Source organism: Pituophis catenifer, unplaced genomic scaffold (genome assembly GCF_029215685.1).
Source record: "Pituophis catenifer annectens isolate HBS135680 unplaced genomic scaffold, rPitCat1.0.hap2 SCAF_7, whole genome shotgun sequence".
NCBI lineage: Eukaryota > Metazoa > Chordata > Lepidosauria > Squamata > Colubridae > Pituophis > Pituophis catenifer.
Window position 1 is genome coordinate 84,813,860 of NW_027256887.1, and position 19,041 is coordinate 84,832,900.

The 19,041-nt window shown below is 41.0% G+C and overlaps 1 protein-coding gene across 11 annotated transcripts in view; it reads right to left on the minus strand.

The window, feature by feature from the left end:
- The window catches only part of CELF2 (CUGBP Elav-like family member 2), a 363,207-nt gene that overhangs the window by 1,753 nt on the left and 342,413 nt on the right, over positions 1–19,041 (minus strand). For 6 of the 11 annotated variants that reach the window (XM_070947540.1, XM_070947538.1, XM_070947536.1 and 3 more), the window contains 3 exons: positions 12,667–12,855; positions 4,286–4,429; positions 1,014–1,185 (listed from right to left, as the gene is read on the minus strand). In XM_070947540.1, the coding sequence (XP_070803641.1) occupies positions 1,058–1,185; positions 4,286–4,429; positions 12,667–12,855 (461 nt within the window). In that variant the 3' untranslated portion in view covers positions 1,014–1,057. The remainder of the gene's footprint in view (positions 1–1,013; positions 1,186–4,285; positions 4,430–12,666; positions 12,856–19,041) is intronic. The other 5 variants (XM_070947548.1, XM_070947547.1, XM_070947543.1 and 2 more) reach the window with 1 other exon arrangement.

Genomic DNA, 19,041 nt, shown 5'->3' on the forward strand with positions numbered 1-19,041 from the left:
TGAAAAAGCACCCATTCTTGGCACGTGTACTCTAGAGACTACTTCAAAATGATCTAGCTACCAGACAGAGCTGGTCTTTAGGTATCCAATAAGTTAACAATAGGCAATAAATAACTTCCATTATTTCTGAGGCAGTAAAAATTTTTGTATAAAAATAGAAATGCTTTTTACAAATAAAATTTACAGGCCTGTGGCTTTCTTTTGTATCTATTATTATTATTATTATTATTATTAAATTTTTATCTTTCAAGAAACATCAAGTATTGTCATTCTTTTTTATTTATTTATTTTTTAAACCCTGTAGCTTTAGAAACAGATCTCTATGTCTTTTTTTTTATACTAATGCTCTTTACAAAAAAAAAACAAAAAAACAAAAAATCAAAACAAAACCCTGAAGAACTTAAAAAAAAAAAAAAGGAAAACAAAACACAAATAGGTAAAATATATAAAGACAACCAGTGTTTAAACAGGATAATGTAACCATGTGTCAATCTGAAGCCCTAAGAATGGTAAATATTAAAGCTTCTTAATAAGAAGAAAGAAACAAACTGAAGTAATGGAAAAAATGTTGTGTTCTAAATGAGTCACTTTCTTGGCCAAGGGCCATAGCTTTATTAAGCAATTTCAGAACTGGTGCCATTCGGATAATTCAGGATTGCTTTCATTATCCTCATCCAAAGTGTTAAGGACACCAGGGCCGAGAAAGTCAAGTTGCAATTTTTCTTTTTTGACAGCTCTAATTATTAAGATTGTAGCATGTGGATGGGTGCTTTCCCTTCAATGCTCATTAAAATAAAAAAAAAAAAATCTGAGTTGCTAATTCAAATCTTGTAGGTCATCCCACAATTTTTTTTTTTTTTTTTTGGTTAGGTTAGCCAAGTTTCTCTTAAACAAGTGGGGAAAATGGAAGCAGGATTGTCAAATGGCTGTCTCTTAGAGGTGGCGGGCCAGATGTTCTTATGTTCTTTCTCAATCCCACCCCAAGCAAGGGTGGGCTTGCTCAAGAGACTTACCCTAAGGAAACTAAATTAAGAGCAGAAAGCTTCTGGGAGAACGGTCAGTAAGGTTTGCTGTCATTTTTTGAGCGCTTCAGCTGTACTTTCAGGCGTTTCATGCCAATTTGAAAGCCGTTCATTGCCTGTATTGCAGCTTGTGCCGAGACAGGATTGTCATAGCTAACAAAACCTAGAATGCACAAAAGTAGGAAAGGGGGGGGGAGAGAAAAAAAAACGAGTGCGTAAGAACTAGCAGAAAATCATTAGCACTTGTATTCTTTCACAGTGTTCTCCAGCATAAAGACTGAGAAGCATTTGATTTCCTTTCTTCAATTCTGTCACTTCTACTTGCTTCCTAATTCCCTCACTGTCACTTCTCTTTGGCTTCTCCTTTGTGGCTTTGATAGGCAACTTTCTCAATTGTTCTTCCATTGATTAAAAAATCCAAATTGCTTTTGGATGTAGGGGTACATTTAGTATTTTAGGTCAAAAATGATACAGTGGAGACATCATTTCAGACTTTGGGGTTTAAGACATCAGACCTATCAGATACCTTGGATAAAAGGGATACTATTTATATCCACTTAATTTCACAGATATTGAACTGTAAGGTAATAACATTTGGTTTGTAAAGCTTGCTAAGCCACATAACAAAACAAAAACTTTAACCAAACATCATATGTTGTGCTAATGTATCTACAGATAGTCCTTGACTTACGACCACAATTGAACCCAACATTTCTGTTCTTAAGCGAGATATTTGTTAAGTGAATTTTGCCCCCATTTTACGACTTTTCTTGACCCAGATGTTAAGTGAATCACTGCAGCTGTTAAGTTGTGGCACAGTTGTCAAATGAATCTGGCTTCCCTATTGACTTTGCTTGTCAGAAGGTTACAAAAGGGGATCACATGACTCTGGGATGCTACCACTGTCATAAATATGAACCAGTTGCCAAGCATCTGAATTTTGATTACATGATCCCAGGGATGCTACAATAGTCATAAGTTTTAAAAAACGGTCATAAGTACTTTTTTCAATAACATTGTAGCATTGAATGGTCATTAAACAAAGTGTTGTATGTTGAGGACTACCTCTACTATGTTTCAATTGGTCTGGGACTATATGTTGGGGAAACAGGGGCAATATGTTATCAGATATGGACCAGCACATTAGTGATTTATTATTTTATTCCATTCTTATGCTGGTTTTAAAAGTTTATAAAAAATTCTGGTGCTGCTTGCCACCACTAATTTTTTCTTCTTTTGAATGTTGAAAAACTTCACTTTGAAATGTCTCTTTTCTCAGACAAGAGAGAACTTGTAGTTGTAACTTGTAGTTCAAATTATGCCTATCAAAGAATAAAGCAATAGAATATCAAAATAATTTGATTATAATACAACAGATTGCCTTTCCTAATTTTTGTTGTTACAAGTTTATAATTATCTTGAATGTGTTTATATTTATCAATTAAATTAAATATGTTTTTAATTGTTAAAAATGCACTTTGTGAAGTAGATTATACTACCTTGTAGTACAAATAAACAAAGAGCAATACATACATAATGAAACTTAAGGGAAAAGCAAAAATCATTAAAGTTATGGAAGATTAGAAGAAAAAAGTTTTGAAACTGTCCTAAAGTCCAATGAGATGGGAGGGGAGACATTTAGATATTCAACTATTTTTTTATTAGACGCTGCATTAGTTCATTCCATTTCACTTTATATTCAGTTCCTATTTTTATTCTTTATTAATATTCCATCTTGGCTGAATTATAACTACACCATAGGAAATAATGCCCTGCAGATACATTAAGGCTATTGTTATTTCTTAGGCATAATGATGCAATTTTGGCTGCAAATTTGCATAAAACAGGAAAACTAGAACTAGCATCAGAAGGAATAATTATTTAACAAATACTGTATGTGAATGTAACTATACTGCAGTTAAGAGAGTCAGTTTGGGGCAGTGACTAAGACATGAGGCTAGAAACTGTGAGACTACATAAAGCCAGCTGGGTGACCTTTGGCCAGTCACTTTCCCTCAACGTAGGAATGAGGCAATGGCAATTTATTTCTGAAAAATCTTGCCAAGAAAACTGCAGGGACTTGTCTAAGCAATCTCTAAAAATCAGGCATGATTGAATGGTAGAAAAAAATGTGTTTGCAATGCAACTGCAGTCTTTTTTAGAGCTGGAAATATTTAATATAATCTGCAAATAACGAGTTAAACATGGAGAGGCGCTTTTTTAACACAATAGAGAATAATTAGACACTCATAATAAGGTGCCTTGATTGTCTAATAAATGACATTCCTTCACATAAGATGTAATTAGTTTTATGCATTTGACAGTTCTGTTGTGCTTCTAGGGAAATATTTTTTTTAGACATTTTTCCTGATTCAACCACAAATGCTTGTACTTTTCAAAATTAATAGGAGTTGCTGTGAGGAAAGAAACATTTCATTTTTTTGTGGAACTTTCAGAGTCTTTCCTTTTTTTTTACTGAAATGGTTATAGAGGACAAAGCAAAGAACATCTCCTTTATCGAGAACATAAAGATAAATCTATGGTGGAGAATGACTAGGAGTGGATGTTAACCAATGCCTCTAATTCACATCAGCAATAAATCCTAGGCTGTGAACCTTGTAACTGCAGACTTGGAAAGAGCCCTTGAGGCTATCAAGTCCAACTACTTGCTCAATGTAAGTGAAGATTCACTTAACAACTCTGGCAGGAAAAGTCATGAAATGGGGCAAAACTCACTTAACAAATGTTTTGCTTAGCAACATAAATTGTGATTATGTGATTAAGTTAAGGGCTACATATATGTATATGTATACGTATATGTATCATCATCATCATCTAGCCACTGCATGATGAGGGCCCCTTCTGCTCAGGACTGTATTGCTTTCCAACCAATACAGTCCTGAGCTTTCCTTTGTCAATTGGGCTCATAATACTTGCTGATGTATACGATATTGTATATGTGTATGTATATATATATATGTATGTGTGTGTGTGTGTGTGTGTGTGTGTGTGTGCTTGTAGGCATGCCTGTATAATCTTGGAGGAAAATGTTTGCCCTAAAGAGAAGAAACAATGTTCAAATAACCAACTGTGGATCACATTAGAATGAGGACTAATGTAAAAAGGATATATCTACAATTCTCCAGTGGAAGGCAAAATACAACAATAAATATTGAATCTAAGATGTCAGTTTGGGAAAAGAGGAAGATAAAAGGGTAGATAGTATGTTAGATTTTTGGTGTTCTGTACTGAATGTTACATACCAAAACACTTGCTCAGATTAGTCTGTTTGTCAATGAAGACCTTAGCAGAAATAACATTTCCAAAAGGCATAAACATCTGCAGAATGTCCTGGTCTCCAAACTCTTGTGGGAGATGATAAATGAAAAGGTTTGCTCCTTCTGGACCTTTTAAGAAAAGAGAGAACAGGCAGCCAGAATCAGCTCTTTCATTTTATGCTGAAAACATCCACTAAATATAATTCAGCTCACTTTTTCCCTCTATGGTATCTTCCAAATATGTTAAGACTGGAAGAGAAACAAAGATGTTTTATATTTTTATCCAAGATCTCACCCACCTTCCCCCATAAATTGGGTTTATTGGAGTTGGGTGACCCAATAAATTTAAATGAAAGAATGAATGAATAAGGAAAATTGAAAACAAAAAGGATTGTGAAGCAATTCAAATATTTATTTTTTACATTCTCTATAAAATGGTTGAAGTGTGAAAGAAACTGGTGTTTATTTAAATTTATTATAGTTGTCCAACTCAAATAGGCTTATAAACCAATTTATGAAACAGACCATCAGGGAAACCTATCTCAATACAATTTTCAGAGGTCTGTGAAAATGATAAAATAACAACAAAAATAACAAAGCTAGTTTATTCCTGCCGCCCGATTTCCACCTTTAGGCCTTGGCTCGGGGGAGGAGAGATTGCAGGCTGGAGGGAGAAGCTGAGAGTCCAGGTCAAGGACTGCTGCTCCATCTGCAGGGAGAAAGTGACTATTGTTGGCCTTTTACATCCAGCCGCGGTGAGTGAACGGCTGTGGCCATCCGCCTGCACTGCAACCATCTGATCTGGTCGCCCCATCACTGTGAGAGAGTGAGGGGGCCCCAGCTTCATCCTGGCCAGCCTCTTTTGCCATCTCTCACCTCAATGACTATCTTTAAATTTCGCTGACATCCAAGGTTCCCCTTTTCCATCTCATCATACTTGTATGGCTTATACCTCGGCAGATTTGCTTGCGCTGCGAGATGCCCCCCTCTCGCGGCGATGGCCTTCCACTCTATCGAAGGCCTACCTTAAGGACGGGCTTTGGAGCCCCGAGAGGTGGCATGTTTTAAAGCGGGGATTGAGGGGTTTTTTAATCAGGGTTTTTAATAATTTTTTAAGGGGAACTGGGAGGGCGACCAAAGGGGATGGGGGGGGTAATCCACCTAGGTCAGGGCCCAGCCTGGCACAGGGTAACGGGCTGGAGGGCGCAGGACGAGGGATTGGGGATGTCATCAGCACGGTGAATGGGAGGGGCAGATATGGCGGGAGCAGAGGACCTTATCTTGTGCTGGGGGTGCGCACTCGCTACTTGAGAGCGATTGCACGCCCCGGTCCTCAAGGCTCCCCTCGGGTACTAGGTGGCTCAGATACTCAGGACCTGGGCCTCCGGCTGATGCTGTGCAACGCCAGGTCCGTGGTAAATAAGGGCCCCCTCATTTACGATCTTATTCAAGAGGGGGGAGCGGACCTGGCGGGTATTACGGAGACCTGGTTGGGCCCGGAGGGAGGGGTCCCTCTGGTTGAGATGTGTCCACCAGGCTTCAGAGCATTCCATCAGCCGAGGGCCCAGGGGAGGGGCGGGGGGGGTGGCGGTTATTATTAACGAAGGTCTGGGTCCGAGGGAGACCACTGTGCCACAGATTGCCGGGTGTGAGTCCCTCTTTGTGAGATGGGGTCATGGGGTTCAGATGGGCTTGCTGCTTACGTACCTGGCTCCCTGCCGCGTGGCAACGGCCCTGCCCGAGCTACTCGACGTGATAGCCACGGTGGCAGTTGATACACCCAGGCTTATGGTCATGGGTGATTTCAATCTGCCGTCCGTTGGTGAAACGTCAGAGATGGCTCGGGAGTTCATGGCTTCCATGACGGCCATGGACCTGACCCAGTTAGTTCATGGCCCCACTCACAGGGGGGGACACACACTGGACCTGATTTTTGTCTCTGGCCAGTGGTTGAATGGTCTTATTATAGGGGATATAGACATGAAACCCTTGTCATGGTCAGATCACTCACTCCTTCGTCTGGACCTTCGAACCGCTACACCCCGCCGCAGGGAGGCGGACCCAATTAGATGGATCCGCCCCAGGCGCCTGATGGATCCTGATAGGTTCCAGACGGAGCTTGGGCCAATTCCTGAAGATCTGGCACACGACTCGGCCGAGGACCTGGTAGCTGCCTGGGATCGGGTGGCTGGTGGGGCCTTGGATCGAGTCGTGCCTTTGCGGCCTCTGACCCGGTGTCGATCCCTCGCGGCTCCTTGGTTCACCGAGGAGCTGAGGGAGATGAAACGCCGGAAAAGACGCCTAGAGAGTGGTTGGAGGGCCAGTCTCGCTGAATCTGACCGAACACTGGTAAGGTCGCATATTAAGACCTACCTAGTGGCGATAAAGACGGCAAAGTTTAACTACTTTTCCGCCTCTATTGCGTCATCAGGGAATCGTCCAGCCGCCCTGTTCAGGGTAACCCGCTCCCTGCTCCATCCGGGAGCGCGGGAGGATCCCTTGGAAGGCAGGGCGGAGGATTTCGGACAATACCTGTATGACAAAATCGCTCAGATCCGGGGGGATTTGGACTCTGACTGGGTAGATCAGGGCAGGGTGACGAGGAATAGTCTTGAGAATGTTACCTGGGAGGAGTTTGATGCTGTAACTCCGGATGATGTGGACAGGATTTTGGGGAGACTTAGTGCGGCCACATGTTTACTGGACCCGTGTCCCTCCTGGTTGGTACTGGCCTCCCGGGAGGTTACACGAGGCTGGCTCCAGGGTGTTATCAACGCTTCGTTGAGTGAGGGTCACTTCCCCGCCGCCTTGAAAGAAGCGGTGGTGAGGCCTCTCCTCAAGAAGCCGTCCCTGGATCCGGCAATATTGGCCAACTATCGTCCTGTCTCCAACCTTCGCTTCCTGGCGAAGGTTGTTGAGAGTGTGGTCGCGCGACAGTTTCCACAATTCTTGGAGGAAACATCCTATCTAGATCCGTTCCAGTCGGGTTTCAGGCCTGGACACAGCACGGAAACGGCATTGGTTGCGTTGGTTGATGATCTCTGGAGGGCTCGGGACAGGGGTTGTTCCTCTGTTCTGGTCCTGTTAGACCTCTCAGCGGCTTTTGATACCATCGACCATGGTATCATGCTGCACCGGCTGGAAGAGTTGGGGATGGGGGGCACCGTATTACGGTGGTTCTCCTCCTTTCTCTCCGACCGGTCGCAGTTCGTGTTGGCAGGTGGGCAGAGGTCGACCTCAAGGCCTCTTATATGTGGAGTGCCTCAGGGGTCGGTCCTCTCGCCCCTCCTGTTCAACATTTATGTGAAGCCGCTGGGCGAGATCATCCGTGGCTTTGGGGTGAGATACCACCAGTACGCTGATGACACCCAGCTGTACATCTCCACCCCAGGCCACCCCAACGATGCCCTTGAAGTGATGTCCCAGTGCCTGGAGGCTGTGCGGATCTGGATGGGGAGGAACAGGCTCAGGCTCAACCCTTCCAAGACTGAGTGGCTGTGGCTCCCGGCATCCCGATATAGTCAGTTGACTCCATCACTGACTATTGGGGGCGAGTCGTTGGCCCCCACAGAGAGGGCTCGCAATCTGGGAGTCCTCCTGGATAGGCAGCTGTCCTTGGAGGAACATCTGACGGCTGTAACCAGGGGGACCTTTTGTCAGGTTCGCCTGATCCGCCAGTTGCGGCCCTTTCTTGATCGGGATTCCCTGTGCACAGTCACTCATGCCCTCGTCACCTCTCGCCTTGATTACTGCAACGCTCTCTACATGGGGCTCCCCTTGAGGAGCACCCGGAGGCTCCAACTGGTCCAGAATGCAGCAGCGCGGGTAGTGACGGGAGCAGCCTGGCGCTCCCATGTAACACCGCTCCTGCGCGAGCTGCACTGGCTCCCGGTGGTCTTCCGGGTGCGCTTCAAGGTGTTGGTTATCACCTTTAAAGCGCTCCATGGCATAGGGCCTAGCTATCTTCGAGACCGCCTGCTGCCACCGACAATCTCCCATCGACCCGTGCGCTCCCACAGAGAGGGCCTCCTCGGGGTGCCATCAGCCAAACAGTGCAGGCTGGTGACCCCCAGGGGGAGGGCCTTCTCTGTGGGGGCACCTACCCTCTGGAATCAATTGCCTCCAGAGATAAGGAGAATCCAAGACCTCGGTGCCTTCCGCTGTGCCCTTAAAACCTTCCTTTTTCAGCAAGCCGGGCTGGCCTAATTTTTTAAGTGTTTTTAAGTGTTTTGTTTATTGTTTTTAATTAATGGGGCCAAATTTATATATGTATATTTTAACTGTATTTTAATATTTGTACTTGATGTTTTTACTTGGCTGTTCACCGCCCTGAGTCCTCAGGGAGAAGGGCGGTATACAAATTCAAAATAAAATAAAAATAAAATAAATAAAAAGAAACATGCTGATAGAGAAATGATTTAGAAAACAAGAATTCCTAGACATTTCATATGCCAAAACATGCATTATAAGTTTTCTTCTGCTCTTTTTTTGCAGTTGTTTGGAGAAAAATAATCCTCTTTGTAGCTGTTACATATCCGTTACATAATATGGAGAATAAAGTTTAGAATACTGTTTTTTATTTCAGCTCAATGCTGATTATTTTTTTCTGCTTTCACATTAACTTTTTATCTTTTTGGTTCTCCCAAATGGGTAAAAATGAAGAGATGCTATATTTCTGACAAGTCCATATGAATAAACTCTAGAATGCAACGTTTTGTTGCAAACATCTTTTATAACCTGACGTTATAAATCTGGTTATTCGCGTTATTAATTTTACACGTGGCAAAGCGGCTTTATATTTACATACAATGTGGGATATAAAATAACTATAATTATTCCTTGTAGTTAATTTATCCTCCAAAATTTCATTTTCTGCTATTAGACTTTTTGGAAATCTTAAATATCTCCCTGGGGTTGCAATTGGCATGATAGTCAAAATGTTATGATGGCAGCTTTGATTCGTCCGTCTGTCCATCTATTAAGCCATCCATCCATATTTATATAGCTGCCCATCTCAAGGGTTTGAATATATTTTTACATCTTTGTGTTCTATATTTCATACTGCTGCCTTATTTTATTTATTTTTTGTCTTAATTCCTGTCTATCCCTCTGGTTCCTCTCTGTGGAGCTAAATTCCTCTTTTGATGGTGTTCAATCTGTCTTTGATCTTTCTTTAGTTTCTGCTTTCTACTTTGTTCAAGCCTTGACTTTTTCTTCCCCTTTTCCTAGTGGGGCTTTGCCTTTCCCCCAGTCTTGGCTCCCACCTGAGGTAAACCTTTCCCTCACACAGTTCTGAGGGAGTATTTAAAAAAGCCTTTCTCCCCCCCCCTTTTCCTCAGCTGCTGCTTCCTTTCCCTCGCCGTTTCTCATCAGGGCTGTCTATCCTTTAATATTTTTTTTTTTGACTTTGATTTCTGAGCTTTGGCTCCATTTATTTATTTCCATTTTCATGAACTGCCAGGCAGCCATTTTGTCTTCCTTCTCTCCTCCTTCACTGTCACCTGCTCAGTGCTTCTGTTTGATTGGCTGCTGCTACTGAATTGGCAGCCGTGGTCTCCCTAGCAACAGGGGAGGGCCAAGAAAAAGCTCAGGTACTTATTACCTGCTCAGGTAATCTGTCCTCAAGGAAGAGAAAGGAATTGGCAGAACTAGCAGGGTGAATTTGCTTCATACATACATAAAGGGTTTTTTTCTTTTTAAATGGGGTCCCAAATAGTGGGCAGTTCTTCAAATGCCCATTTTAATATTATTTTGATATTAAATATTATTAAAATATTATTTCAATATTAAATATTGTTAAAATATTATTTTAATATTCAAATTCTTAAGTGTTCTGTGAGCGGCAGGTTCTATTATAGGAATAAATAAACAAAGAAATATAGAAAACTGATGGCATTTATTTATTTATTTATTTATTTATTTATTTATTAATTATATATTTTTTAACTTTTAATTTCCGTTAGATGATGGAGATGTGCTTATCTAGCGACCTTCAAATAATAAATTTGTTTTATTATATATTATTATCATTACATTATACTATTTTTAATCTATTATATTTTTTTAAAAATATGTATATAAATTATATAAACAAAGAGAGAAAGGGAATAAGTAAATTGGATTCTGCTTTCCTTCAGCCTCCTCCTCCTCGTCATTTATTACAGCCAAGAGCTTAGAAAAATGGTTCATCCAATTTTGAACGCTCGTCTTAAGAAAGACTATCGATAACTCTGATGGCCCACGAACGCTTGACCATGGAGGCAAACCGCCACACCTATTTTGTATTGTTTCTTTCCAGTCCTAAATGAGCAAATACAGGTAAGTCTTTGTTTGCCGTGGGGCTGTTTTTGCTGAAATTTGAAGTAAATGCTGATTTCTGGGGAAAAAACCCAGAAATCCATTGTAAATTGCTGAGAACGGTTAAAAATGTGGAATGCCCAAAATGTGATCACATCACATGGGTTGGGGGGCTGATGTCAAAACTTCAAAACTGAGTTGTAAGTAGCTTTTGGGGGGAGGAGTTGTTGTAACTTTGAATGGATCCTAAGCAACCAGTCATAAGTCGAGGACTACCTATAATTAGATAGAAGAAAATCACTTCTCTAAAGTGGCTGTACTTGAAGGACCTAAGAAATGAATGGATAGGGGAGAAGCCTTTTTTTCCATTGAACATCTTGCAATTAGCATTAATTTATTTTCAGCATTAACTTTTTGGGTTTCTTTTGCTCTGTCAGCACCTCATGTGAAGCAATCAATCCTTTATTTGCTTCCCCTCAAGACTCTCCATTAAATAAGCGACCCTTCATTGTAACCATGATGGATGGATTTGGTCATTAACCTCCAAACGCTATTTAGTTATAAAAACTGCATGTTTGTAGTGTACATGCAAATCCAGATAGGGGAGCTGCTTCCCCACCAGAAATGGAAAAAGAATTCAAGGATGGTTTGAACCAGAGCACTTTTTTATTTTTGCAAAAGCAGCAGACAATATCTATTTTTGCATTAGAAAAGCAGTGGGTGGTAACATTCTTTGAGCAAGTGCCTGAAAGGAACTTTGTGTGCTGGGAAATTAAATATTTATAGGGTTCCTATATGTTCTCCATGCCAAAGGTTTCCATGCAGGCATGACTACTTAAGGTGCAGCTTAGTTCCGGTTCAGTATCAATTTTGATGAGTCAGTGACTTTGTAAAGGGTTTTAGGAATCACAAACTTTCCATTTTTCGGCAGTGAGATATTCCTTAACAATCTAAACTAACTAGATAGTAGCTCCAGTATAGCCAAGTGAATCATAGGCTTGCAGGCTCCTCTGAGAACTATGTTTCCATATTAACATCACATTCTTTTTGCTAGGATAAGACAAGCATAAGAAAATTATAATAAGCAAAGGTTGGGCTAATGGGGAAAAAAAATCAACATTGCTCTGCCTTATTCTTTGATAATTGAAACATATTGTACGTACATGGTGCTCTATGAGCTTGGTTGTTTGCTGGAAGATGTTTCATTACCCAACTAGCGTGCAAGGATGAGAGCAAGTTTGGTCCAGTGGTTAAGGCACTGAGCTGGAAACCAAGAAACTATGAGTTCTAGTGCTGCCTTAGGCATGAAAACCAACTGGGTGACTTTGGACCAATGACCAGGAGACAGTGAGTTCTAGTCCTGCCTTAGGTATAAAAGCCAGCTGGGTGACTTTGGGCCAATCACCAGGAGACTGTGAGTTCTAGTCCCACCTTAGGCATGAAAACTAGCTGGGTGACTTTGGACCAATGACCAGGAGACAGTGAGTTCTAGTCCTGCCTTAGGTATAAAAGCCAGCTGGGTCGTTTTGAGCCTATCACCAGGAGACTGTGAGTTCTAGTCCCACCTTAGGCATGAAAGCTGCCTGGATGACTTTGGGCAAATCACTCTTACTTAGCCCAACTCACCTCACAGAGTTGTTGTTTTGGGGGAAATAGGAGGAAGGTGTATTGGATATGCGTGCACTGCCTTGAGTTATTAATAAAAATAATGGAAATGGGATATAAACAAACAAATAAACAAAAATGTTACCTATTTGGATAATGAAATGCCTGCAAGTTAACACCCAAGCTCAAAGAGCACCAAGGACCTTAGCTACATATATTCTCTTCTGCGTACCTTAATATTTTGCAATTATTTTAATCCATTGCAGCATAAGCCCTTGAGTGCTGGGGGAGGTGGGGCATCATGAGATAAGAAAACTCTACTTAATAATGGAGCTTAATAGTAATGATAGCAGCAACTGCACTAATAAACTTAATTTTAGAAGGCCACTAAGTTTCATTTGTTTTTAGTTTTGAATTAAGAATCTCTTTCTTGCTCCCTTTTTGCATTTCCCCCCATGGCCTACCTATCTTACCTTCTTTCTGGCTGCCTGCAGCACTTTGTTGTTGTAGCAAACTTTGACTGTATAGCGTGGGCAGTGCCGCAGCGGCATACTGCTGTATTCCTGAGTAGGCTTGGGTGAGGGCATCCATTGTGCCAGCTGTACCATTGGTCAAGCCTGTTGCACCGAGTCCTCCATTCAGGGCAGCCATACCTGAGAGCATTTGAGCAACTTTACAAAAAACCCAACAATAGAGAAAAGAAATTGCACTTATTCATTAGTGCTTTCCAAACATCGTTAGCATTAATATGACACCGACAACAATGGCTGGGCATGCAGATAAAAAACACATAAATAAATAATCACAGCAGTAAGAATAACAATAATACAAATCGGGCACTTCACCAGATGGCACAGATAAAAACAACAGGTAGGACAACATCCAATCTATAAAGACATATAAAGATTGAGGTTAGGAGTTATTGTTCACAGCAGCTCAGTTTCCCATGCATGCAGCATTCAGCAAAAATTGGGGTCACCCGAAAAATCTGTTTTCCCCTGATGATTTATGGCATCTGGTCCATGGGCCAGATGCGTCACACGCTGGCCATGCCCATGGCCGCTTTAGCAAAGGGGGAAAAAGTCATGATACATCACACGATAATGCTGTGATGATGTGAGTTTGACACCCCTGATTTATGGCATCTTCATAGCATCACAGACATCTTTAATATAAAGCCTGTCCTTATTAAAGTTGTTTTGATGCAATTACAAACGATTCTAGAAGAATGTTTCTCCACCTGGTCAACTTTGAGATGAGTGGATTTCAACTCCCAGAATTCCTAACCAGCAAGGCCATTGCTAAAAATCATGGGGATTAAAAGTGCACACATCTCAAAGTTATCCAGGAGGGGAAACACTGTTCTATATATGTCTCTAGATAACCAAAGAATCTGCTGCTACCAAGGATGAACCAGAATTTTGTTGCCAATTCAGCTCATGTAACTGAAAACTAGTAGGTCAGGAAGAGTGTTTCTGGCTAACAACTGGGAAACCTTTGGTGGCAGCTGGATACTTTGAGTACACGCTGTGCATCATCTCACAAAATGGCTGCACTGATAGCTGATCTTTTCTCAAAGTATGTGCCACAGGAGGCATGGTCCATCATAAAATACCTATCCTAGCTGCTGGGACAAAAAAACAAAAACAAAAACCCACTCAAGGGTCCCTGATTGTCCTATCTGCAGAGGAAGCATCACTCAGCATTTTCATATTTTCTTGTGGAGCAACAGTTGAGGTGAAATTAGTTGTTGATCTTGCAAGTCTCAGAGTGACTATAGTTTACTAGAATTCTTAAGATAATCAACACCCTTGCTGTGGAGAAATCTGAGGCATCTTATTGATTTGTAATTCTAACCTTCAGTAGATCATTCAGATAATCACAGAAGACTTGGAATGCGCCATGGGAGCCATCTAATTCAACCCCCTCCTCAGTGAAAGATCCACTAGAGTATCTTTGACAGATAAACCTTCAGTTTCTGTTTGAAGATCTCCGGTGAAGGGGAAATCATTATGAGCCATGGTGGCACAGTGGTTAGAGTGCAGTACTGCAGGCTACTTCTGCTTACTGCCAGCTGCCTGCAATTTGGCAGTTCAAATCTCACCAGGCTCAAGGTTGACTCAGCCTTCCATCCTTCTGAGGTGGGTAAAAATGAGGACCCAAATTGTTGGGGGTCATAGGCTGACTCTGTAAACTGCTTAGAGAGGGCTATAAAGCACTGTGAAGTGGTATAGAAGTCTAAGGGCTAAGTGCTATTGCTATCACATTACGTGCTGGCCTGATACACTGTCTACAACTTGTGCAATCTGGATGTTTTCCTGAAACAGAATCTGAAAGTCTTTCAGCCCATTGATTCTGGTCCTGCTCTCAAGAGCAGTGGCCCCCAGCCTTTTGGGTGCCAGGGACCGGTTCCAGGGACCGGAGGGTCGTTTTTCTGCAGGCTGGTTTTGTGTGGTTTTGCATGCTGCCTGGATCCCGCATGTGCACGGACAGGACTTCGCTCACTTATGTGCAGTGGTGGGTTTCTACCGGTTCGCCCCGGTTCGGGAAAACCGGTAGCGGCGGTGGTGGGAGGCTCCGCCCAGCCGTCATCATGGACGCTCTGCGCATGCGCAGAAGCATACGTGCAAGCAAAGTGAGCACACATGCACACAGTTCTGAACCGGTAGGGAAGGTAAGTGAAACCCACAACTGCTTACGTGGCCTGGTTCCTGGTAGGCCGTGGGCCAGGGACCAGTGCAGGTCTGCAGACTGGGGGTTCGGGCCCCCTGCTCTAGATCAATGTGTGCCACCCTTTAGATATTTGAAGACTGCTATCACATTTCTCCTTAACGTTAGTGGATAAAATATGACTGAAATGACTACTTAGTTTATTTGCAACTCTTAAAAGAGAAACATCCTTTCAGTGATATTTATGGATCCCCATCACCAGATAAAATTGGGAAACTAATTAGTAAAAAGTAAAAAGCTGAGGTTGTACAGTATGTTATTACCTTATTCTGATGCACCAAAGGGTGTTGGAAGTCAATGCTTTTCTTTTTTTTCTCCCCTTTACCCTACACTTTTTTCCTCTTCCCTTTGTCTTCCCCTATTGTCCCATTATTTTAATTTTTCTTTGTATCTTTGTATCTCATATTTTGATAAACTAATACAGATGTGAACAATTGGGAAATTAAACTTGCTAAGATAGCGTCTCTCCACTGGTTCTTTTCAGACATGCTAGATCTACAGTGGTAGAATTTCCAGCGAATATCCCCTTCGGGAGATGCAGTCTTAAAATATTAGGAAACCCAAATGCTATAGAAGGCTTTGTAAAAATTTTCTAAGGAAGCACAGAAACCTTGAAACCTGCTAGAGCTGTCCATTAAAATTTCCAACGTATCACAACGCTCAGGATATTTTTAAGAGAAAACAAAAGGAATGGCAGCTCCCTTTCAGTGGCTTTAATATTTTTTACCAACAAATTGCCTATTATAGCAATTTAAGTTTAAAGCTGATGTAATATTGAAAAAGCCAATAAAATCTCCTGTACATGTCTGTCTCCTGCCCTTCCTTGCACTGCCCCCGTCCCCCCTCCCAATCAGCTCCTTTTCTTCAAGGCTGAATAGCTGTTGCTATTGGATCAAAGCTGCAGAAAAGTGATTTGAGGAACAGACTACAAATAAATAACCCAGGACAACCAACGTTATTTACTTGCAGTCAAATCACATTCCTGTCTCTTTTAATCTTCTTGTATAACCTTTCTCCTAAACCTTTGCATTGTTGACAGTTTTATAAGGAAAAAAAATAGAGAGGGACAATTCTAAGAAACCGGGTAAGAAATAATGAGCCATCTGCTGTGCAGAGATCTTAAGAAAGCAACATTTATTGAAAAAAATATTTCTTCTGAGTGGGCCAAGCAAACCCCACAAATCCTATGGTCATGCTCAAGTACTGACATATGAGGACATAGTAGCTAGGAATTTTGAAGAAAGGGAGAAGGATATCCAAAATCATTATTAGTGAAAGGAATTTAACTTCCTTCCTTCCTTCCTTCCTTCCTTCCTTCCTTCCTTCCTTCCTTCCTTCCTTCCTTCCTTCCTTCCCACCTTCCCACCTATCTTTCACATTTTGAAACTGCTCAACTCTCTTACAGAGGGAGGATAACAGGTTTTGGGAGGATAGGACGACATTTTTTCCTGTTCATACCTTGGATTTTACTGGTTGCAACTGCAGAGAATAAGTCAAAGAGTAAGATTTTACAGCATCAGCCACATTGCCTCTTTAGTTAGACAAGAAATAGCCAATTTCTCCACCAGCACAGGCTGGATAAAAGATAAAGGGAAGAAGAGCTTCCTTGCTATGGCAGGAAATATTCTCTTTCCATTTTTATTTTGTTGTCTGTTTTGTGAGCCAAGAACCTCTTTTTTGAAATCCAAGAAAAATCGGAGTGATGGATGCATCATTGAATGCATATGGAGAGAGAGTCGCGTGGAGAAACAAATCATGTTTTCATTGATTGTATCAACTGGCTTTCAAAGGTTCAGGTAAACACCAACCTAAATAGACTACAGAAGAAAACTCCTTTGGTTAAAGGCAAACAGCTTGAGAAAGCTTTCTTTTTCTGTTGCAGCTGGAGAAAAAATCTGGAATGGCGGTGGGAGTTTCATGCTTTTTGAACCTGCCTCTCTCTTCACTTTCCCTGTCTTTTAGTTATACATTGTTGATGAGGTAGACATACCTAGATATTTGGGAGGTTTGAAAGTATACTTTAAAAAGTTTTTTTCATATTTCATCAACAGGTTGGCATTTACTGAGCCTCAGAGGCTGCCTTCGCTATAATTCACCTAATATTTAGACTTTAGGTGTTCACAAGGGAACACCCAGGAAAGGGTCTCAGATACACTATTCCCTGCAAGGATTGTGCTTCAATCACTATCTACGCTCAAATTCGTTTTTGCCACTCGATGCAATTGATTCACTTTTTTTAATGTGTGGTTGAATGTAAAATAACAGAAATATAAAATTTTGCATTTGCAACTTATATAAAATAATAGAACTACAGAATTTTGTATGCAACTGTTGGTAAGTTTGTATGTAATGTAAATTTATAATGTAAATATTAATGTAAAATAACGGAAATACAAGACTTTGTATTTGCAAAGTTTCGTATTTGCAAAGTATTTGCAAAACTTTGTATTTGCAAAGTAACAGAAATACAGAACTTTGTATGCAACTATTTGTAATCTTGTATGTAAAGTAAATGTGCACTATAAATATTAATGAAAAATAATAGAAATACAGAACTTTGCATACAGGAGAGTTCAATGTTTCTCCTCTTGTTTTACATTCAACCATAAAAATGGCATATAAATCAAATTAAAAAAAAAAAGGGTGAATTGATGATATGAACCAATCATTTAGATATTTTAAGTGGATCAAATGGTATATGATACTGACAAGCAAAAATTCCCCTAGCATAATAGTGTGTATAGAACAATTTAATGTGTCTTGAATATTTTTGGCTAAAATTGAGTGTAGTACCAAGTGTATCACGGATGCTTGACTCAACTTTGCATATTTTAGCTTTCATCAGTACCTCATTGGAACCTAATACTTTGAAACAATGATTAGGTTCCTTCTACTTTATGTTTTGTAATGGTGGAGGTTATCCTGTGCATTACTTGCTGTGATTCATTGCTTTGATTTTGGGAGAGTTGTTTAGTACTGCTGTCCTGATTAATTTCTGCTTTCAGTTCTTTGCGATTGAAACTATCTTTGGTTGGTTCAGAAAGTACACCGATGTTTTGGAAATAGTAAGTTGTGAGAGACATAAGAGCAAAATTTGGGGATGAGGTAGGGATCTCTATTTTATACTCTTTGGAGGTTTTAGAATTTCAATGTCCAAAACCTTCAATCAATATACAGCACAAATGGCCATTTTGCAGGCTCTGGTTTGGCAAAAGCTGATCTGTAGACACAATACATGCTTATACACATGCACACACACACAAACACGCAACACAGAGCTATAGAAACAGAATCATTACGGGCTAGATTATTAGATCATGGCATATATCATAATTACCTAACCTACTCTAGTAAAAAAATATTACAGAATGTATATATCTTTCAAAGGTCTGACATTTTCTTCTCCTGCCTCTATAGCCAAGAACTAAAGTGATTTATTTGAAAATGCCTTACATGTGGATTGTAGAAATCTTTAAATCAAACTGCTTAGCAGAGGGCATTTTTTCATACCTCCTGTATCTAGAGAGTATTCATACTGACATTGTTGTGCTATTACCCTTAGCAGTAGCTTCTATGGGCAGTAATAATAGCAGCACATCTCCTTAGTTGCCACTTCAACTAAAACCTATATCTCTTGAACAATTAAAACAAAACCAAAATCTCCTGTTGAACTGATCCCTTCTAGCTATCTGAATGCAAGCTTAATGTGTGTGCCCTAGAAGAGGGTGTGGTGGCTCAGCAGACTAAAAGCATTGTGATTAACACCAGCTGTCTGCAATTACTGTAAATTCGAATCTCACCAGGCTCAAGGTTGACTCAGCCTTTCATCCTTTCTAAGGTAGGTAAAATGAGGACCCAGTTTGTGGGGGCAATTTTTTTTTAAATTTGATTTATATGCCGCCCTTCTCCGGAGACTCAGGGCGGCTTACAGTGCGTTAAGCAATAGCCTGCATACTTTCGTATATTTTATACAAAGTCAGCTTATTGCCCCCACAAACTGGGTCCTCAATTTACCTACCCTAGAAAGGATGGAAGGCTGAGCCAACCTTGAGCCTGGCGAGATTCGATCTTACTTTAATTGCAGACAGCTAGTGTTAAATTACAGTGCT